General features: G+C 42.3%; 1 protein-coding gene across 1 annotated transcript in view; it reads right to left on the minus strand.

The window, feature by feature from the left end:
* LOC102733438 (rho GTPase-activating protein 26) overlaps window positions 1-23,736 on the minus strand; it is a 234,960-nt gene that overhangs the window by 37,350 nt on the left and 173,874 nt on the right. The window contains exons 10-11 of the mRNA XM_081825602.1: window positions 22,720-22,879; window positions 7,077-7,215 (exon numbers count right to left, since the gene is read on the minus strand). Coding sequence (XP_081681728.1) covers window positions 7,077-7,215; window positions 22,720-22,879 — 299 coding nt within the window. The remainder of the gene's footprint in view (window positions 1-7,076; window positions 7,216-22,719; window positions 22,880-23,736) is intronic.

The raw sequence follows: 23,736 nt of genomic DNA on the forward strand, positions 1-23,736 counted from the left end.
AAAAAAAAAAAAAAAAAAAGAACTCCTGTTCCAAGAAACATGTTTCAATACCTTGGTGTAAGTCCTAAAAATCTGAGACAAAAATCAGTCATTAATGTCACCTTGTAATCTCTTAGAAGAACTTTAGTTTTTTCAAGTAGGCTCCACACCCCAGAGTGGAACCCAACGCAGGGCTTGAACTCAAACAACCCTGAGATCAAGACTTGAGCTGAGATCAAGAGTTGGATGCTTAACTGACTGAGCCACCCAGACGCCCCTCTTGGAAGAACTTTAAAAGGCACAAGACCTGGTTCCTGGTCCTCTCTAATCCTTCTGGCTCCACCTTCTACAGTTGTCCAGAAAAAGTACAGCTTCTAGGTCAGTACCTTTCATCTAGATATACCGCTCTCCTTTCTGCTATATGATGTATCCATGTGGCAACTTGGAGATTAAATGTAATTTCCCTTGCTACCATTCATCTGGCAGCACAGTTGAAAAACCCTGTTCCATCTGTTCTGAGGTGATCACAAATGGGAGTGACTACCTTGGCCCAGCAAATTCAAGGTACTGCTGAATGCATACTGCTCTCTGCATAGTTGGCGCTAGACCTGGAGGGGCTGCTGCCTGCTGGTATGCATACTGAGGAAGCCGTTCAAAATGGTTCACGTGCCCCCATGGCACCACTGCATGCTAGGACAGATGGCTTTAATTGCTTCTGTAGTTCAGTCTAACAAGATTTTCACTTCCATGGCTGAGGAACTGACACAAGCACCCTTTTGGAGACAACGTGGCATGGGGAAGGGACATCACCTGGGTACAAATTCCTCCCAGCCCTTCACCAGTTGTATGACTACTTAACCTCTGGAGCCTGAGTTTGTCTGTCTGTGAAACGTGGTTACTAAGAACCTATGTCACCGGGTGATGGTCAGTTGTGAGAACGAAGTAAGATAGTAATGCACTTTAGGCTGCTTGGCATGTTAGGTGAGGTATAATAATTTTAATTTTTATTGCTTTCTTACTGAATGAGGTTCAGTTCTAACTTGGTCTCAAGGTTCTTCATCAAATGCATTAATTTATCCTTCCACACCAGCCCTCTCCCCCCCACCTCTGTCTCTTTACAGGCAGATTGCTAGCTTATTGAAAGTTTAAACTCCAGGTACATAAGCAACACTGGAAACATTTTCCCTTAGAATTAAGGTTGGGTTTGCAGGCTAGGTCACAAAAGCACATAGAACCACATCTCCTCGAGAACAATCCCACAAGTTGAAACCGGAAGGCAGAGTAATCACTGGCTAATAGTACAGCTGTGAGGTCAGAACAACTAGGTTCAAATCTACTTTGTTGCTGTGTGATTCTGAGTACATTATTTGATATAAATTTTATTTTCCTCCATTGTCCCAAATGGGGACAGCACCTGTGTCATGTAATTGTGAAAATTAAGGGAGCTGTTGCTTTGCACAGTGCTTAGCATGAGAAACCACTTGATAAATTATGGAGCCATATACATTTAAAAATTGATTTCTAAGAGAATGTTTTCTAAGTACAATTTGGAAACAGATCTTTCCACAATCCTCAGTTCTAGAGACAAGAGCTACCCGAGCTACCCTCTGCTACTTATACAAAGACTATTCCATGTTCCTTCTGTAGAGCATCACTGTGGATGAGACTATGACTCATTTCCTTTAGCATCTTACTCAAAATTCTACCTTTCAGAAAACATTTCTTGACCAGCTATATATAATTTGGATATCGAGTCCCCTCCTCACTAAAAGATTCAGTGGTTTCCAAATGACTTGCATTTGTTGCTGTGATGCTTTTTAAACCCTGTATCTCCCTCATAATTTCCTTTCTTTTTTTCCACAAAGTTTAATCTCAGAGACTGCTCCCATTTCATTCCTAGCCCCGCTTCTACCACACACTGAGTTGTCTGAGGAGCCACATGCTGCCCTGGGGCTAGCCAAAGTCCTTACCCAGCAAAGAGCAGGAGAAAGCATTGAGCTCCTCCTTCTGGGAAGAGACCACTGTCATCAGAAAGACATCTTTACCTTTAGGCAAAGGGAAAATGGCCACCTGGAGAAGATTCTACTACTATCCATAGATGGAAGCTGAAGAATCTTATGGAGGTACCTAGGACACAAGTTGTCTATGTACACAGAAAGAAAAACACTTCTGGAAAACAAGACACACATCCAGGAGCATCAGCTATTATGTCACATGCTTCCATGAGCCTGAAGTGGAGGTATGAAAACAGAAGACTGAGACTATGAATGCCCAAGGTGGCTCTCAGGAGCTTCCTCTCCAGGAAGAGGGAGGCGATTGACAGCCTGAGGCCAAGCATGTTGGCACAGACTCATGTCTATGACAAAAGAATGGGCTCCACCTTTTGCACAGAGCAGGGGCACTGCAGAGAGGGGAGAGAATAATGTGTGCTGATGATCAACAACTGGAACCTCTCAAAGGGAAGCACCCAACTGAGCTATGGCTGGGAATTTTAGGCCCAGTAAGCATTTCAACAGGGACTGAAGAGAGGGCTAACCAATGGAATACAGAGAAAATTCTCAACTGCAAGTGCATCAGTGAGGAGAAAAGCATAATTGAACTCAAAAGAGATCGGACAGATGGAAATAAGAGGAAATAAGGCAGAGAAGGGGTATGTGGAGATGTACTCGTGTGTCCACACAAGAGCAATCCTTCTAACAAGATATTTGTTCTGTGGCAAGAACCCGAAGAAAGGTAAGGTCACATCAAACCTGGACAGGTGTCACAGGAACTGAAAGTGCACAACATGGAAATGACAGGGGAACACAGTGAGCATCCACAGTGATATAACAGCCAACTGACAATATCGAAACCCAACTCTAGTCCAAAGAAACTCGAGTTCGTATATTTACATTAAGAGAAAGGAACTGAGTCACCCAAAAATTCAGAGCAAGATCTGTGGACTCTAAACCACGGCATACATTTCACAGGTGGGAGGTAAGATGTCGGATGAACATTCTTTATCTTAATGGTTACATATTTATTTTAATGTATACTTGAGAATAACATGGTGAGACCATCAAATTCATGTTTTTAGAGATTTTACTGAATAGGATGAGGCCATGTAAAGAAGGGAGTGGCTTTAAAATTAATTTTTTTTGCATTTCAGTAATCCAACTTTATTAGACTGAACATTTACTTCAAAAACGCAGAAGAATCATACAAAATGAACATACCTGCACATAATAATCATAGCTGAACATGTAAAGAGAGAATGATCTGATATTACAGAGAAGTAATTCTCTTCTCACATAGATAATGGGAACAGGATAATTAATAGCCTGAAAATCACAGTCAAAGGAGATTAGTGAGACTACTGAGGTCAGAAGTGATGCAAGTTTTCCATACAATGGCCGGGACCAGACTTCATGACCAGCTGAGCAGGGTGACTTTTAACCAGCATATCCAGAGAAGCCAGAGCATCACAAAGAAATATTCTCAGAAAGGAAATTTTTTTTTCCAGCTTAAATATTCCCTTTGCTGGCATTTTTACCCCATATTCAGGTTCAAATGCTCACTTTCAGGATGTACCTCTAAATCACTCTTCCAAATAACCTTTGGAAACGTTACATAGAATCTCAGGAGTTTAAACTTCTTTTGTCACAAATGCAATTCATTCCCTCTCCTTTCTTTTCATAGCACCAAGCTTCTCCCAATGACTCAAATTTCAAAATTCCACATTCTTCTCCTTTGTTTCCTACATATAACACATTGCAAAATTAATTTTCATATTCTCTTTTTTTCTCTGTGTTCCTCCCGCGATCTTTCTTTCAGATTCTGTCAAGAATTGGTAACATAATGTTGTAGGAAGACCATAGGTTTGCAGACAAATAAACCTCATTCTGAATCCATTGCCCTCTCTCTGTTATATGATTCTGCAAAATAATTTCATTTTTCTAGGCCTCGACCTTAGCATCTTTAATAAGTACCAAGCATAGCATAGCATTAAAAAATGGTTGTCCTGGATAGATGTGCCATCGTCTCATTGGTCTATGGGTTCGTTTATTTATTCTTTTAAAAAAGTGTAGCAAGTGTCTACTATAAACTAGAAACTATGTTATGCACTGAAGCTTTACCAATCAATTTAAAGAAATGTATTAAATGACAGCATATGAGTTATGTGTTTGTCAACCAAAGAGTGAACGAAGGTTTATGCAAATGATTTAAGTTTGGAAGGAACTGAGCTAGATATCGAAAGTTCCCTTAAACTGAAAAGCATCACCCTACGGAAATACACATTTTTTTTTTCTTTTTTTTTTTACCCACAAAAGACCGGCCGTGTTTATTTGTACTTTAATTCTACAGAGTAAACTCAGCAAAGTGCTTTGATAAAGGAGCCTTCTGTCTTTATCCACAGATGAGACAGAGGGAAGAGTCAGGTGTGTGAAAACGTGACAGTGCCCTGTCACCTGCTCATCTCACAGTGAGGGGTGGCTGGGTTACAAGCTGGGGTGGGGTGCCAGCAGAACCTGCCAGCTCCTGGCCAGTAACCCACCCATCCTATGGTACTTTCCAAGCCAGCTTGGATATCGTTCTAGTTTCTTGGGAAAAAAAAGGTTTTCCAAAACAAACTATAAAAAGTCTATGTATATATGCCCGCCTACATACTTTTCAATGAAAACATTTCTTCTTTGAGAAAGGGAGGAAAGCTAAGCACCCCTCAAATATCCGAGGTTCCATTCCGGTTTCCAGGGAGCATTTTGTAACATTCAGAGGAAAGACAGGCTGCTTCACTGTCTTTCCGTCTTCCATCCTTCTGTCCACTGTCTGCAGACTGATACATCAGCAGCTCGTTCGTCGGCTTAGGTCTGTCTGTTCTCACATGTCCTTACCTTTCTTTCATCCTCTACCTCGTGTGATCAAATTAATCTTGGGTCAAGATCTAATTGATTTTCTCCTAATCTCTATCTTTTTTCTAACATGCTCCCAGGATATGCTTTGAGATCTCTTCCAAAGCTGCTTCTGCTTCAACCTAACTGTCTGATGGGTCCTAATCTACACTGTCCACTGCTTAGTCCCAAACGTCAGGTGACCGTGGCTCTCCCAGCACCGTGAGAAATACATCACCCCACAGCCCAATGCCGTTCTTGTTCATGGTAGGTATGGGGAGACCAGTCCTGTTCCCAGTGTTCCCTGCTACACTCAGAGGGGCCCAGGCCATGTGCAGACCAACGTGAGAATAGCCCAAGCCACATATTTAAGAGGAACACAGTCTATTGTTTAAAGGGAACTCAACCCCATAGGGGTCAAAGCCCTGAAACTGTGCATATCCTCTGACCTAGAAATTCCTCCAGGAATTTAGCTTAAGGAAATGATCATGCCTGTGAAAAGATTTAGCTACGAAGATAACAGTAGCTTTACTCATAAAAGCTAAATATCTGAAACAACCCAAATGGTGCTAAATTCACCAAGGTCTAGCCATTTTATGGGACAGTATGACATCTTCAAAAGTAGTGATGGTCTGGGGACAGCGAAGATTTGTTTTCAGAATGAAAATGAAAGCCATTACTTCTGAAATACAGGGGAGAAAAATGTTTTTTGTTAAAAAAAAAAAGAAAGATTGTTTTGGTGACAAATAAGAAGATGCCAATCCACATATATATTTTCTCTCCTCTTCAAGGCCAAGTGATTCATTCTTCTGCTCTGTGTCTTTACTGTGCTTCATAAAGGTTAACAACAACAATAACAACAACATCCCCCCAGCATTTACTGGGCACTTACTCTGCACCAGGTACCATGTGAAGTACTCTAATCTGCACAACAAACCTATGAGGTAGAAACTGTTACCCCTGTCTTCCAGAAGAGGACCCTGAGGCCCTGGGATGCTAGGTGACTTGCCCGCGTCATGTGCAGCCAGAGATGGCAGACACAGAACTAGCAGCCAGGCAATCTGGTGCCAGGGCGTGCTCTCTCAACTGTCCATGTTCCGCAGCCTCTGTGAATGGACTTCTCTCTCCAAGGGCGGTGATCATGGTGACTTACCGCTATCTATTATTCACTTATCTATTCCCCTTCCTCAACTGTGAGCACCTTAAAGACAAGGTCTGATGTTTATATTCCCAGTCTCTCGCAGGCAACATGCAATTGTCGGTTGTGTGAAAGAACGAGCCTTGGTATTTGTGTGTGATTAAACAATAACTAGTAATAATAGCAGCAGCTCTCAGCTATCAGCCCTTGCCAAGTCCAAGACTTGTGCCAGATGCTTAAATGTAAAATTTTATTTACTTCCTAACAAATCCCTATAAGAGAGGCACTCTTATCCCTACTTTACAGATGAGCAAACAGAGGCTGAGAGATGGTAAAAGGCTTGCTTGTGTGTTGCTGCTGGCGCGAGAACCCAGGTCTGACAGGACTCCAGGCAGAGCTTGAGCTCTCAACTCCTACACTACACCACTCAGCTGCCTTATTCCAGAAGCTGAAACAAGCCTGAATAGTTTAGGGCCCAGTCACCTGATAACTGCAAAGAACTCCATTCTGACATGAAAAAAGGACTCCGTAAAACTGGGGTGATAACAGTGTGCTGCTTGGAACAAAGAGAGTGTTATTCTCTAATTAATTCATTCAATAAGTTCACCCATTTATTAAGTGTCCACTCCATGCCAGGTTCCGTGAGAGGTGGAGTAGCAGGATGAGAAAAGCCAGGGCCTGGCCTCAGAGTCACATTCAAGTGGGGCACGTTACTCGCACTAATAAGCATTTAATGACAAACTGAGAAAAGGAAACTGCTTCTGTGGGAGCCGCTAACCAAAGAGGGGCCAAGGCAGTGATGCCAGAGCTGAGCTCTTACTGTGTCACAGGAGGAAACAATGCTCAGCTGTTTGCCCAAAGAGAGAATCCTGCACAGCAAGTGGCCCTGGCCTTTCATTTTCCTAACACTGTTTCCTGTCCTACCCAGGCTTACTCAGCAATGAAACCGGGGAGGGCCCAGCCACACACCATCCTCAAGGACACACAGGACAGCAGCACACAGAAAGGCTGGAGACGTGCACCCTGAGCAGGTGGGAGGCAGCACAGGACATCTCTTGAGCACCTTGCTGGCCCCGAGCCATGGGACTCACGTTTTTCTGCTGATTGCATGGCGTGGAAGAGTGTCAGGGGCCTCTCGCTGCAGGAAGGGGGCTTGGAGTCACTGCTCTTCTTCCGGGACAGGTGCAGCTGGGCATTGGTGAGAGGTGTATCAGGCACGGTGTTAAATATCTGCAAGTAAAGTTGCATAGAAGGGTTACACACTGCTGTGAGTGGGGGAGCAAGCCCTAACCAGCGCAACTGAAAGCTTGGTGGTATCAAAGAATCAGCAAGAAAACCCGAAAAGACCACCGGCATTAGCTCAGGACTTCATTTGAAACATCTCTCAGAACTGGCACTAAACATTTTCTTTCGGAAGTGATTCTCAGAGTTTGCCGACCATTCACTTCCATTTCTAGCCCCTTCTGCTGTCACTTTCACTGGTCCTCCCTCTGTTGTACTCTCCAGGGGAACGAACTGTGCTAAATATAAGCCATTGTCTATTAGTAGGGCTTTGAGTGTTTTGACTACCTTTGTCCAGAACCAGTTCATCAAAACCCTTTACTTTTCCTCACTGGTTCTACTGACCAGTTCTTAATGATTGCTTTGCAAATTTCTTAGAACGTGAAACTGCATTTAAATAACTTTCCAAGAAGAAGTCCAGAGCAGGGCACCAGTTCCCAGTCCTCAGTCATCCTTAGATGGAGCCTGCTTTCTAGTTCAGGAGCTCTGTGTCATCTTTGATGCTGAGAGTTTTCTCATTTAAAAGGGGAAAAAAAGGCTGATGATAAAAGTAACCAATACTACAGACAATTTGGAAAATGTAGAAAAGCATCAGGAAAAAAAGAGAAAAATTTTCTAATTCCACTATTTAGAGACAACCACGATAAGCATTTGAGTTTTCTTATGCACTTTTTTCTTTTAGACTTTCACTTTAAAAAAAAAAAAAAAAAAAGTCCTGGGTAAAAAAACAAGAACAAAACAACAGACAAAAATCAAGACAATATCTTTTCTTTTTACAGATACAAGCATGATGTAATTATTACAACAGTTACACTTACGTGGTGCTTACCATGATCACCACAGCCACCACACAATGTCACTTCCCTAGGGATGTGTCACTGTGTGTGTTTTACATGTGGCTCCTTCAGTTCTCAGTGACCTGGAGCAAGATGTACTGTCCTCACCATTTATAATAAAGAACAAGGCAGAGATTAGCTGCCACAATTATAGATACAATTACAGATAACACAGAAAGCTGTATCCCTAGATTTTCTTGATTTCTTTTCTTTTTTAAAGATTATTTTATTTGAGAGAGAGCACAAGTGGTGGGGGCAGAGGGAGAGGGAGAGAGAGAATCTCAAGCAGACTCCCCACTGAGCAAGGAGCCTGATGTGGGACTCGATCCCAGGACCCTGAGAGCACGACCTGAGCTGAAACCAAGAGTCGGACACTCAACTGACTGAGCCACCCAGGAGCCCCTCGATTTCTTTTCAAATGCATATAAATGATAACACTAATTCATTCAGTCAAGAAAGATCTTTTAAGCATTTACTTCATACCTAGTACTCTGGATATCACAATGCACGAGGTAAATACGTTCCCTGTGGGGAACGTTTTTGCATCCAGTAGCTGTGATTTACTGAGCGTTTGCCATGCCAGGTATCAGGTTAAGTGCTTTGTAGGAGTTACCTCATTTAATGTCAAAAAACCATTTTCCCTAATTGGGATTACATAATCTACACAGTTTTGTATCCTATACATCTAACATTATATTTCAACATTTCTCCTTTCTTTAAAAAATCTTAAACATGATTCTTTTATTTTTTTTAAAGATTTTATTTATTTGACAGAGAGAGACACAGCGAGAGAGGGAACACAAGCAGGGGGAGTGGAGGGGGGAGAGGCAGGCTTCCCGCTGAGCAGGGAGCCCGATGCGGGGCTCGATCCCAGGACCCTGGGATCATGACCCGAGCCGAAGGCAGATGCTTAACGACTGAGCCAGCCAGGCGCCCCTTAAACATGATTCTTAATGGTTGTGTAACAACCACACTGTATTAAGATATCAGTATTTATTGATCTACTCATTATCATGTCTCACTCTGGAGCTAGCCTCCTCCTGGATTTCCTCCTTCTCAACAATCATGAGTAACAAGAGGAAGGTGGGGGCACCCCATTTCCTTCAACTATGGGTAGCATTAGATATACTACACTCTTTCCAATGGCCCTCTCTCCTTTGTGAGTGCATTTTTTTTTTTTAAGATTTTATTTATTTATTTGACAGAGAGAGGCACAGCGAGAGAAGGAGCACAAGCAGGGAGAGAGGGAGAGGGAGAAGCAGGCTTCCCGTGGAGCAGGGAGCCCGATGCGGGGCTCGATCCCAGGACCCTGGGATCATGACCTGAGCCGAAGGCAGACGCTTAACAACTGAGCCACCCAGGCGCCCCGTGTGAGTGCATTTAAAAGCAGAACTCTGAAGCTGATATATAGGAAGCAAAGTCATAAGAATGATGAGAATTTCAGCCAAAACAGCTGCTCTCCATGGGCTGGCAGGTCCCTGGGCTCCAATGATGCCAGCCAGCTGGTTAAGTCAGTCTTGCTCCCAAACACAGCTGTCTGAAAACAGCATTATCATATTTTCCCTAGGGGACTGAATTTTCAACAAAATAAACTGAATCACAACATAGCTGAGTTCAAGTGGGGCGAAGGGGTAAGAAGAGAAGGGGACTTAAAGCAAAAACAACAGAAACGTCCTGGCTTCCAGAGGAGTTGGCACCCTAAAAATAAGTACTGGGGCTATACGTATGTGCAGTCCCCTGAGTTCTGCAAGGGAAGCAAAAAGAAACTATGGTTGTTGTTGAGTTCAAGGACCACAGACTCTAAGAGGCTTTCTCCCCGCTTTCCTGTGTTCCCCAAACACTGCTGAGCTGCAAGGCTCCTCCCAGGTGACCACCTCATGATGCACTATTATCACTGACATTTAAACCTTGCTCCTGTATGTGAGCATCTGTGCCTGGCAGGCAGCGTGCTAGGCACTTCATGTGACTTCTAAGCCACAGGTCAACTCAGCATATTAAGTAGGGTGAGTCTGCCACAGGAGAAATCTCCTGACCTGCTGCACAGCGAAGCAGGAGAGAGGCCGGACCTGGAATGTAGGGCTGAGGCTCCTCACATCTGCACTCTCCACGTCCTCAGCTGTCATTACTCATCCCGCTCAGCTTTTCCAGCCAATCTTCACTCCAGAAGCCATGCCCCAAATGGATAAGCATGGATTTCAACAAATAATGGTGTCCCTTAGCACTCCTCTGCCTCTGCCCTCGACTATAGCACTCTCAGCCACCCCTAGCTGAAAACGTCTGAAAATGAATTCAGACTTGTGATAGGCCTCCACCCCCTTACGTCTGGCCTTCAAGTTTTACTTCTCTTTTCGTAACTGGAAATGAGCTCCCTGGGCAACATTACAATGGGCACAAAGAGAATGGATACACATTTTAATTTCAACTATCACCAAAAATGTGAGGTTATATTCCTACCTAAAAAACATCGGAAATGCTGGAGAAGCAAATAGGTTGTGAGGAAAGGCTGCAGATTTCGGCAGATGCGTGAAAAATTGCTTCCAAAACAATGTTTATACCCAGCCAAGCAGGAGGAGACATGGAACCCAGGAGAGTCGTTCATTCTGCACACTGGTAGGTTTCTTTAAAAGAAAAGCTGCGAGACCATATCGGAACCAGTTCTAGGAGATTTTTACCACGCGTGAGACCTACAGTCCCAAAGTCCAGTTCTCCGGGCATCACTGTGAGCCAGGCCCAGGCTGCTCAAGAGCTCTGATGCGGCCGCTCTTGCACCACAAAATGTCGAGTGCCAGACACAAGATTACCTCCGCTGGGATTACACATGTCTCCGGAGTGCAAGGGCACCTCTGTAAAGGTGAGCAAGTCAGGGCAGATGATACAAACTTACGTTAAGGAGTCTGGAAAATCACTCCCCTAATGACTGTTGTTCATTTAACTCTGAAACTTGCACAAATACAAGCTGTTTAAAGCCTGCCTACTGTCTGGCTACTTTCTAGCGAGGCCAAGAGTTTGTCTCCGTGCTAAAAGCTCAAGCTGGAATTCTGATGACAATTCGAATTTTTCACTTTTGTTGGTTATTCCAAACCTGTTTTGTTTGGAAGAGGTAATTTCAAGAAAATCAAATAAGTTTCCTTCTTTCTGTTGAGAAGAATACGAATGACCCTGCTGAATGACGCAAGTGTGAGTTCCTATCATTTATGAGCAATGGATTTATGGAGCTCTACCACATGGCTGGAACAATCCACACATTTCACAGAGACTTTCCAAATTAACACAAAAAGGGGGGGGGATTTATTCTGTGCCCCCAAGTGCCCTATTAATTCTGTCCAAACTTACTAATTCTGAGTTAGGAACACTTTAGAATTAAAAGTTACTGGGAAGGCCATAAGCCTTCTGGAAGCTACTGAGGCATAAAACTGTAACATAAAAAAACAACTCCGGATATCTCTTCCAAGTATTCCCAATTTCAAGCTTCCTAAAAGTGGAATTAGCAGACCCGTAAATACCAAGCTTCTGTTTCCCCTTAAGCTACAAGGGAGAGTGGTCAGGCTTCTGCAGTCACACAGGCCGGGGCCGGGTCCAGGTTCTGCTGCTTATTCAGTGGGCAACACCTACAGCTACACTGACCTCACCATCACTGAGAGCAGCATCATTGCCATATCACCACAAAAAGTCCAGCAAAGGAATTCACAGCCAGCATGTGGGTAGAAAGCAAAGAAGCTTTGGAGCTAGACAGACTTGGGTTCAACTCAGGCAAGAGCCTCAACGCCTCTGAGCCTGTTTTCCTTGTGCAAATGAGGATCTAAAATCTGCCTCGCAGAGCTATTGAAAAGTTAACACACATTAAGTGCTTAGCACAGAACCTAGCAAAGAGTAGACAAGAAGTGGTAGTGGTATAAATGACAATAAAATAACCAAAATTCCTTGAGTGCTCATCATGCTAAGTTATTTACATGAATTATCTCATTATTTTACTCACAATAACTCTGTAAGAAAGGTACTATTATTCTTGGCATCATGAAGGTAAGGAAACTAAGACTCAGTGAGATGAACTGATTCATCCGAGGTCACATACTTGAGTGCAGCTGGACTGGAATTTAGCATGACCATCTGGATCTTACCCACGTGTAGTCTTTATACCTATTATTAATTTGAGAGACAGAGGAAAAAATAAGAAGACTCCAAGTTTTACAGTCCAATGGATCTGACTTTAGTTGCTTACTAGTAGTTCTGTGACTCCGAGCAAGTTGTATAACTCTGTGACCTTCAGATGCCTCATCTGTAAAAACTCCCAGGAGTGTGGTGAAGACCAAAGCACCTAACACAGTTTGACACTCAGTGTTCAAGAGACATTACTGTATTCAATAAAAAAGTATAAGAAGGGAAATAACTGGAGACTCAACAATGAATTATTTGCAGTCAGGACATGAGGATTTAATTTATAAGTGCAAATTTAATTACTGTTCTTTGCAAAACATCGATCTTAACTGCTTACAGCAATGTTAAAATTTGCTGTTCTTTTCCCTTGTGTTGTCTACAAAATTCAAATTTCACTGCCCGCCCCCCTGCCTGCCTGAGGCCCATCCCAACAACTGTAGACCACTGCCACTTGCAGAATTCGTTGCTGGCCGTGGCACATACACATTTTTACACATTTTACACATTTTTGCAATCCCATTCATCACATGCTCCTGCAATTTACAAGGATTAGGAGCCTCCCTATAATGTGTGGGGTACACTCTTTATTATGTGCTGTGATTTTTATGGGAGGAAAATTAGGTCATGATAGAGTTCCTGGTCTGTAACTGCAAAGTAGCTCTGAGACAATAAATCAACGACAGAGGCCTGGGGATTACAAAGCAAAACAGAAGAGACTGAGCATTTTCCTGAGACACAAATGCATCAGTTCCAAGTATTAAAAAGATCAACAAATCTGGGCTTGTTTAATGTGAGGATGTCTGCTTTGGGAGTGGAGGGCTGGAACCATAGAGCAGGGCTCACACACTGCCCACTCCTTCTCATGACAGACAGTAAGCAGGGCTGCCTAGGGCCTGAAAAGCCACAAACCCAGCGCCTTTCCATGGGAAAGCCAGGCAAGTCTTATTTAGTAGCGTTCATTTACAGCAACAGTTAAGAAGCCAAATTCAAAGGCTACAGCGACAGAGAGGGATTTTAAGGACATCTGGGAGTCCGGTCCCTATTGATATCAGCATTTTGGCAGAGGGATCAACAATTTAGAAAGTAGGTTGGGGAGTTATTAAAAGTCCTTCAAAAGAAACCAATTCCATTTAGTAACCGAGGTCATATATAGATGGCATGGGTCATCCACTGGATGCTGTGATTTTCCCTATCTCCAGAAAGTTTCTATTTCTTGTTCTCTTTGCCAATAGAGGAATAGATGAAAACATAACAAAACCCCACCCTTATTTAAGCAACATTAAAGGAGCTTCACAATTCAAACAATGCTCAGTTTATCTGGGGCTTTTTGGGAGGGAATATACATGTTCAGATCCACAACCCTATAGCATTAATGAAGAGTAATTTGCTCAGCACTTGACACTCAAAAAAGAAAAAAGGCTTGTGACAGAAGCATTCCAGCCCCGCATGTAAGTAAATCTAGCTTACTTCTAAACCTAACATGGGCAGGACCAAAAAGAGCATACTCAGGAACCAATGGAAGGAAAAGTAACAAAAAATAAAAAAATAAAAATCAATGAACACATTAAAAAAAAGCCACGACCATAAGATACAAGACTAGCTTCCCAAGCAGGCTACAGTACCAGGGATTATCTCAGTGTAGTAAAGCATCGAGGAATTCATCATCATCATCATTAAGGCTGCATATCAACAGCTGCTTGAAATATCAAGAACATGAAATAAAACTGCCAAACACTTGTCAGTTGCCAGAAACTATTCAAATCAATTATATTTTATTAACTGATGGACATTTTGTGCACAAACCCCAATAGTGGTGGATTTTGATTCCACCAACATTTTGGTAAAAGCAGGTTGAGGTAGTTTGGTGGGTGCAAACCAAGTCAGATCAAAAGACTATCATTTTAATGGGAATGCAAAGTTGCTTAGGACTTGGTGCTTATACTAGGTGTTCAGTGGGGCCCCATCCATGGTTACCAGGCTCTTCTCCTTGACGGATAAGATTAAAAGTTAACATACTTCTAAAGGGGGCACTGATCTTTGGGCATTTCTAAGAATTAACAATTCAAAGATCAACACTCCTCCCTCTTCCAAAGCAAACTGATGAGCTGGGAAAAGAATCATGATGCCTTCTTTTGTAAAAGATCAACAGGCATTGAAAGAGGCAATGGTGATAAAAGCATGTTGTGCTTAGGCACATGAGCACATCCACACTCTGCTTCATGTGCAGAAACCTTTTTGAGTGCCACAGCCAAAAGAATATCGTGGACCATTACATGAGTGGGTCTAATCCTACTCCTACAGGTTGGAACTTAATAGGAACATAAAACGCACGCACATACACGTTATTAACCTGAGATTTCACATTTAACCTAAACTATAAAAAGAAAGCAGTTTGTTTCCTTGGTATGGTTGTTCTTTCTCAAACATCTAAAATTTTCAAAGTTACTGGCAAGGTAACCTTTAACCAAAAAACAAAAGGAAAATATTTTAAGTAGCAAAATTCCTGGGCGTTGGGGAATCTTAGACAATGACAGCACTCAACATTTTGTTTTAGTATCTTAACTAGAAGCATATAAATATTGGTAACTTCCACTATAACCCCAAGTATTGACCTGCTTGACGTTTTAAGGCTCAGAGTGATAAACTGTGAGCTGGGCAAAGATTGTGTCCCCATACAGAAATGGTAATTTTATATAATGGATTGTTACCTTAAAACAAGCATGGAAAGAACTAAAATCTTTCCACTTTGATATGTGACTACAATCTAAAAAAAAAAAGCCAGACTCTTAAGACTATTCTTCTCTAGGTCTCATATAATCCAAGAACCAACAAGAGCCCAGGGTATGGAGTCACTGAAGGGAAATGATGCCATAAGCTAGAATTTCCCTTTAAAAGTCTGGCAAGAAGAACCAAATAAAAGCCATTAGGATCTTACTCTACCCTGTGAGAAGTAAAGGCTTTGTAAGTCAAAGGTTACGTTCTGAGACTTTTTTTTATATAAAGCCACAAGTTTACATATAGTCAACTCTATGATTTTTGTGCTTTATTTAACAAGTGATTTTTTTTTTCTTTTCCCAATTTTTTTTTATTCTTATGTTAATCCCCATACATTACATCATTAGTTCTAGATGAAGTGTTCCATGATTCATTGTTTGTGCATAACACCCAGTGCTCCATGCAGAATGTGCCCTCCTCAATACCCACCACCAGGCCAACCCATCCTCCCACCCCCCTCCCCTCTAGAACCCCCAGCCTGTTTTTCAGAGTCCGTCGTCTCTCATGGTTCGTCCACCCCTCCGATTTCCCCCGCTTCATTCTTCCCCTCCGACTACCTTCTTCTTTTTTTTTTCTTAACATATATTGCATTATTTGTTTCAGAGGTACAGATCTGAGATTCAACAGTCTTGCACAATTCACAGCACTTACCAGAGCACACACCCTCCCCAGTGTCTATCACCCAGTCACCCCATCCCTCCCACCCCACCCCCCACTCCAACAACACTCAGTTTGTTTCCTGCGATTAAGAATTCCTCATATCAGTGAGATCATATGATACATGTTAACAAGTGATTTTGATATTAATAATCAGAGTATAATTTGGTTCACCTTCCAGAGAAGTCTTTCTAAAGTGCGGATGTAATCATTTCACCCCTTTAACCTGGAAACCTGAAAGCTCCCATTTTTCAGGAGTAAATGCAAACCCTTTTCCATAGCTTTCAAAATCCCTGACAATGGGCTAAAACCAACGATCTGGCAGGATCTCCCACCACTTGCTAACATATAACCCACATTCTTTCACAACCATGTCATTTTAACACACATGAGTTAATTAATCCTAGAAGGCTGTCCCTCATGTCTCAACTCTTTCTCTGCCTAGAAAATGTCTTTATCTGTCTGAGCCCGGTACAAGCAGAATTAAGTGATTTCTCTTCAGTGATGCCATACACTTGACTTGTCTTACTGGATGTCACTTAGCATGCTGTATCATGCTTAGTCATACCCTGATAAAATCGGAGCGCCTTGGGAAAAAGGTCCCCTCTTATTCCTTTTCAGCCAGTAGTAGATGCTCAATAAATGCATGGCACAGAGATAAACTAGAGCAGATTTGAGCAGCTTGGGTTGTAAAAGCAGTTCAGATCTAGTTCCTCTCCTAAGGTCTGTTTCTTAAACTCTTTACACTTCAGGTTCATAATTTGTAAACTAGAGGTAAAAATATGGACCTTGTAAAAATTAAATGATATGATGATATAAAGCTGCTTAGCACAGTATCTTGTGGATAAGAAGCTATAATAAAAGTTAACTGTTAGTGCTTCTAAACTATGTACATTACAAAGATCCATTACCTTCAACAGAGTAAGTAAATCAGTATGTATTACCAAACATGGAAAAGGAAGATCCCCACCAGCCCCCAAACATAGTCCCTATCTTCTGGCTTTTTCCTCTCTGCCTCCACTTACTGTGGGATATTTATCTCCTACAACTATTCCAAACATCGCTCTCCTCACTGGGTCTGCCGGGGGAGGTGAAGGACTGAGTTTCTGGGCATATGCTTTAGCCATATACTTTAGCCAGTTCAAACACAGAAGCCTTTTTCCTTCTCTTCAAAAAAAAAAAAAAGACGTTTCATCAGGTAAAAGAAGCTGAATTTTATGGCTAGAAAACATTCCCTGCCCCCCTCTTTTAAATGTCAATTTTAAAGACAAAGATGTTTTTCCAGTTTTAGACATAGATGAGTTAGTTCTCCACACTGAGGCTCAATACCAAAGGGTATTTGAGGACTGACTTGTCAGTATCAACAAATGTTTGATGCCCCCTGGCTGTGTAAAAAATGGCAATGCTAAGAAGGAGAAGAGCGCTTTCTGTAAGAAATACCAAGGAACTGCCTGCGTTCAGCGCAAGCTTCTCATAAGAAAGCCATGCCTTTTCCAACAGGAACTTGCCAGGCATGGGGAGTGCCTTCTCATAAGAAAGCCATGCCTTTTCCAACAGGAACTTGCCAGGCATGGGGAGTGAGGCCTTATGGCAGAACACCTACACAGACGGCAGCTCACAACTGCTCCTTCCCCTCTATGTGCACACGGCTTCTCTCAGCCAGAGGTGGGGTCTCTTTCCCACCTCTTCAATCTGGTTGGTCTGGTGACTTGCTTTGACCAACACAATGTGGCTGAAGCGACACTGTCTATTCCAGGCTGACGCCTTAGGAGGCCTTGTGGCTTCTGTGTTTGCCCCCTTGGAAGTCTGGCCCAGACTATCAAGTGAAGAGGGATCACATGGAGATAAAGAGGCCACAGAGAAGAGAACCAAGGTGTCCCAGCTGACAGCTAGTTCCAAGGTTCCAGACATGTGGATTAAGGCCATCTTGGATCATCCAGCTGCAGTCAAACCTCCCCAGCAGATACCATATGGGACACACAGGAGCCCTCCCCAAATTTCTGACCCACAGAATTGAGAGCAAAAAAAAAAAAAATCCTTGCTGTTTTAAGTCACTAGGTTTGGAGATGATCTGTTATGCAGGAATAGATAACTACAATAGGCATCTTATGGTTCTCTCTGTCTCGGAGTGGCTCCAATGGCTAGATGCCTGGGCCACTATACCCTCTTTTGGTACTATCTTCTATTACTTCTATCTACTATTACTACACATCTATTACCTAATTTTATTCCAAGGGACCAATGAAACACCTTCTACAAAATGTTCTTAACAACATGAGAGAGTATTACGCCAGTCATTGCGGGGGACATACATTTTGGACCTTGTTTCAAGCAAGATGGCATATACTATCTCATGCTTCCTGTTGGCAGATAGGATAAAAAGATGCTGTGAAAGCATTTCTTCAAGTGGGGTTTCAGAATTTTGTCCAACTTGTGACACTAAAGTTAGAAAAGTAGTCACTCATGGACATTTGTGTATGTATGTGCATATTTCTAGAAAATTATAGCCAAGTCTAAGGGAATACTCATTAAATATTAACTAAGATCTTAATAGTGTAAATTTTAAAGAACAAGTCTCCGACAATATTCATCTGAGGACATAAGAGTGCTCTGGATTTGATGACTACAGTTCAGTTCTACTGGGGGGATATTTATCCAAAGCATCATCTCCAGAAAGCCAGGGGCCAGAGCATGGCCATGGATGCTTAGGATTTCTATTAGGTGAACTTCATAGGCTCCAAAAGGAGCCTAAAGCAGGAACTGCTCATTTTATAGCAGACCAGACCTAAAGCTATATTTAAAAAGGAGTCTAGTTGACTTATTCTAAGTTGTTTTTACCAGAAAGGCAAACCTGATGAATATGAAGGACTTTCCCCCCAGAAGAATGCACATATCCAGGTCTTGCAAACTTTGGCCCATCGTGGACCCCCGATTAAAAAACCTCTATCAAGATGGTACACTAGGCTCCTTCAGGACTGGGAACAGGCACTCTGGGGCAGTCTTCATCCCAGAAATGTTTTCAGTCATACTCTTTCATCACTGGCTCCCACAGGAACATAAACCCTCAATGTGATTCATGCCACTCTCTGGCAAAGACTAATGAAAAGGAACATATAATGAAGAAGTGTAATACTCTTAATACTGTAGGTACCTTAACAAATACACAGCAGAGAGTACCATAATTTATAACCCACCAAACCAGATGAGTATTTTCCACCAGTTCTTGCCCATATACTTACAGTCCTGGCCATGCACTTCATATTTCATTTCTATTTCTGTATTTTGTGCCTTCGGCAGGATGGCTGCTTGTTTACCCAAGTTTCAATATTGTTATTAGCACTTTCTGGTCCTTTTTTCTATCATGCTACTTTTGAATTTGCTTGCTGGCTTTGAAAGCCCAAAGACACCAAGAAGAGTTATAGTCCAAAAAATCATTGGACACTGCCTGTTTATAGGCTTAAATACCGCCCCCTTTGAGGAGATGGAACATAATCACACTGTTCATTCTTTGCATATCTGTCTCAACATTTAATATTTTATTAAAGAAAAGATCAAATTACAAAAAGTTTTATTTTGGGAGAGGGGGACATGTGACATTCAGAAGTGGACTTGAGCTCTATTTTCAGAGCACTCTGTTGAGACTGCTAAAAACAATGGTTTACAGTTATTAAACCTTATGTCATGCCAGATTCCTGGCTAAGTCCTTTACATATCATACCTTATTTAATCCTCAGAGAAAACCAACTGACGGAATGTGGCTAACTGGCTAGTTGGTCATCAAACTCGCTTCCCCTTGCTCTAAGCACACAGTTAGCTTGCTTTCCCAGCCTCCCTTACAGTTAGATGTTGCCATGTGACCGACTTCTGACCAACGGAATGTGGAAGAAAATAAGGAAAGCATCCTCTGTGCTTAGTCTATACAATCTTACCCAGTCTTCCAGACTCTCTCATTTCACCCAACTGGTTGATTGCAGAAATCTGCAGAGCAGAAGGCAGTTTTACCTTTCTGGTAAACTTTTACCATCTGGTAAAAACAACTAGATGGAAGGCACCTGAGTTGCTTAATTGCCACAGAGGATACCACCTTCGTAATACCCACGGAGAACTCTTTTGTGAGCAAGAGATAAACTTCTATCCTCCTGAGTCACTGATATTTGGGGGTTATTTGTTCCAGCAGTTAGACTGAGCACAGAGAAGTTAAGTAATCTGTTCATGGTCACATAACTAGAAAGAGGTGGCTGATTTGAATCCAGATGGTTTGTCTTTTTTTTTTTTTAAAGATTTTATTTATTTATTTGAGAGAGAGAGAGAATGAGAGACAGAGAGCACGAGAGGGAAGAGGGCAGAGGGAGAAGCAGACCCCCTGCTGAGCAGGGAGCCCGATGCGGGACTCGATCCCGGGACTCCAGGATCATGACCTGAGCCGAAGGCAGTCGCTTAACCAACTGAGCCACCCAGGCGCCCCCAGATGGTTTGTCTTTAGAAACCATTTTTTAAAAAAGATTTTTATTTATTTATTTGACAGAGAGAGGGCGTGCACATGCAGGGGGAGTGGCAGGCAGAGGGAGAAGCAGCTCCCTTGCTGAGCAGGGAACCCAACACAGGGCTTGATCCCAGGACCCTGGGATCATGACCTGAGCCGAAGGCAGACGCTTAACCAACTGAGCCACTGAGGCATCCCTAGAAACCATTTTTAACTGCTATTCAATTATATTCCCTTTTCACGAGTTCATTTTTCTCATATATCACATAAAGTTTACTTATACCTGATTTAACTATATTTGAGGGAGGTGGCTGGATGGAGGTCCAAAATTTGGAATAGAGAAAAGATAATTTCTTCAAATAAATCATTTGATTTCCTATCTCTTTATTAACCATGTAAAAGGGAGGCCATGCCACTTAAACAACTTCGCAGGATACTTGTTACTTTGTGAAAGTTTATATTCAGAGGTTCTTTAGTAGTTATTAATGCTCCACAACAAATTACCTTGAAAACTTAGTGGCTTAAAACATTAAGTGTCTCTCCAGTTTTTATGAGTCAGGAATTCAGGAGGGGCTTAGCTCACTGGTCTCTTATGACATTGCACACAAGATGTCCATTGGGGCTGCATCATCTGAAGGACTGACCAGGACTAAAGGATTGACATCCAAGTGACTCACTCATATAGCAGCCCACCTGGTCTGCTTCTTGGCAGGAAGCCTCACTTCCTCCCCACAGGGTTATGTCACAACATGGTAGTTTGCTTCCCCTAGAGTAAGCAAGTCCAGAAGCCAAAGCAAATGCTGCAAGTTCTTATTTGATCAGTCTCCAGAGTCAGTCTCCATTAGTTTTGTAATTTCCTATTAATCACATTGGGATCAATACTAGGATCCCCTCTTCAGAGAGGGGACTATACAGAGCAGTGAATACCAGGTGACAAAGGGTCACTTGGAACCATTTGGAGGCCAGATACCACAAGAGCCCATTCGTTCATCCAACACATATGAGTGCCTACTGAGGACCTGGGGATAAAGCAGCGGACAAAACAGATAAAAGTCCCTGCATGCAAGAAGCATATATCCTAGTGGAGGTCAGAAAGGCAAGATATTTAACCAGTAGGCAAATTATGTACTATAGTAGGAAGTTGTAAAATGCTGTGGAGATATAAAACAGTATCAGGGAGAAGGGGAATGTTGGAGTTGGAAATATATGCAATTTTAAACAGAAAGATCTAGGTAGGCCTCATTTAGAAGGCCTAAAAGAGGTGAGGAAGTATGCCATAAAGTTCCGTGGAGAAAGACCGTTCCAAGTGCTGGGAAAAGCAACTGCAAAGGCCTTGAGGTGTGATGCTGCGACGTGTAATGAACAGCAAGGCAGTCAAGGTGGCCATTGGAGTGAACTAAAACAGAAGGCCGTAGATGAGATAAGTAACAGAGCCTGTGTAGGACCTTCCAGGCTCTTATAAGGGCTCTGACTTCCATGCCATGAAATGGGAAGTCCCTGAAAGGTAATCAGCAGACAAATGATATGATTTGACTTAGCACTGAAAAAATCTCACTCTGGTGGCTGTTATCAAAATAGACAGGCCAAGGGTAGGGGAAGGGAACAAATGAGGATGCTGTTGTAAATATTGAGATAAGAGATGATGATGGCTTGTGTCAGAGTATTATCAGTGCAGACAAGTGATAAGAAGTGGTCTGACTACAGATTTATTTTGCAGGCTATCTAGCACAATTAAACCACCATTCGAGGTAGAGTTTTCACTTAGGAGGTACAGAATTTTTTAAATTACTTTTTATTATATCCCAGCACTGTGGCTATCAAATGGTGTTCTAGGGGACCCTACAAGTTCTGAGAAGCTTCTTAAGGATGTGCTCCTTGGAACTAAGGTGGGACAGATGCATAAAACTTCATGGCCCCCATCCAAGTTTTGTAAGGGCAGCTCTGTTGACAAACTTCATTATGTGGGATGAGAGAGATCTTTTTAAGAAAGACCAGAAACTCCACGGCCCTAAAAGACAAGACAGACTCCTCCCAACAGACACAGTATGAAAAAATACATTTAGAGAACCGGAGGGTAAACTACAGATTAGGAAAAATATTGGCACTTTGGATAAAAAAAAGGTTACTCTCCCTAATATTAAGGGGAAAACCTCAACTTCATGAGAAGACAACCACGTAAAAAATGGGTAAGGGGCATTTTCTAAAGGAGGCTCATAAGAATGCCTCTTTCACTGGATTGTCGTGAGGATACAGTAACAACCCATATAAAGCACTTAGCCCAGTTCTCAGTACAGAAAAATGCTCAACCAACGTTGCCCACAATAACCACTACCATAACCACCACTGCTCTCCCCTACTCTCCATGTGGCCACTGCTGCATGACAAGATAATGACTATCACCAACCTCACCACCATCAGCAGCAGCTTCAGCAGCATCATGGTGTAAGAGTCATTAGCAGTGGGAACCTGCTTCAACCCTGAATGCCATTTCCAACTCAGGCTCCCCCAAAGACAATTCTCCACTCCCAGTGACCAATGATATATTACCTTTTCGTGATTTTCTATTAGGATCTCAATAACAATGTTCTGAAACTTGATGTCCATGATGGCTGCTACTGTTTCTTCCTGAGGACGCAGCAGGGTGGGTCCAAACACCACGCCGAGGTTTGCCACTGTCATCAGATTCTGCTTGTGGTTGTTAGCAACACTGGGAGGAAGGAAAAGAAAAGGCACAAATGGGAGAAAGACAGTACAAATAGATAGCTGACTTCCCTATCTTCAGACTCCTCATCCGATAGGAGCCAGACTCTGGGACGTCTTAGGATGTCTTTGAGTCCAAAGAGAGACTTCTCTACTTGTATTTTTGTCCCCCAAAGTTTTCAGAAATCTTCAGTATTCTGGCTATTTTGCTCTTCCAGGACATGACACTCCTTTACCCAATTCTGTTTTGCCTACCAACCACCAACCAACCAAGCAACCAAAGCAGCTGCCCTCCAAAATGTAAAACTTTGCACATCTGAATCCCTGTTCTGCAAATCCAGCTAACTGCTCATCTCTTTTATAAAAACCACCATTCGAGGTAGAGTTTTCATTTAGGAGGTACAGAATTTTTTAAATTACTTTTTATCATATCTCAGCTTTTTATACTTGGCTGTTGTATACTTGGCTGTTGCTTAAACCACTGTGATCTTTAGCATTTTCTCTAGTGCAAATATAAAAACTCTTGATGGCTTTAATACATTTGCAAATACAGGCACGAAACAAGACCTAATTTTTAAGACTAATAGATCTTAGGAAATTCAGCACTTTAGGCTCAGAGTATTAAACCCCATTGCATTAAACATGTGGCTTACATTAAGCAACACATACGGCATAAACAGAAATAAAAGTGCACTACTGTGTATCCATGTGGCTGTGTTTATCCTGTCACTTATACTCAAAATCTCACGAACACACAGGGTCAGCAGTAGCTGGATCTAAGTGATCTGCTAAATACATATACATATTTTTGGATAAACAGTACTCAAAACATATATCTGAACTCCAAACTGTGACCTAGCCACA

Source organism: Leptonychotes weddellii, chromosome 7 (assembly GCF_054177405.1).
Source record: "Leptonychotes weddellii isolate Sample4059 chromosome 7, ASM5417740v2, whole genome shotgun sequence".
In the NCBI taxonomy this organism is placed as follows: domain Eukaryota; kingdom Metazoa; phylum Chordata; class Mammalia; order Carnivora; family Phocidae; genus Leptonychotes; species Leptonychotes weddellii.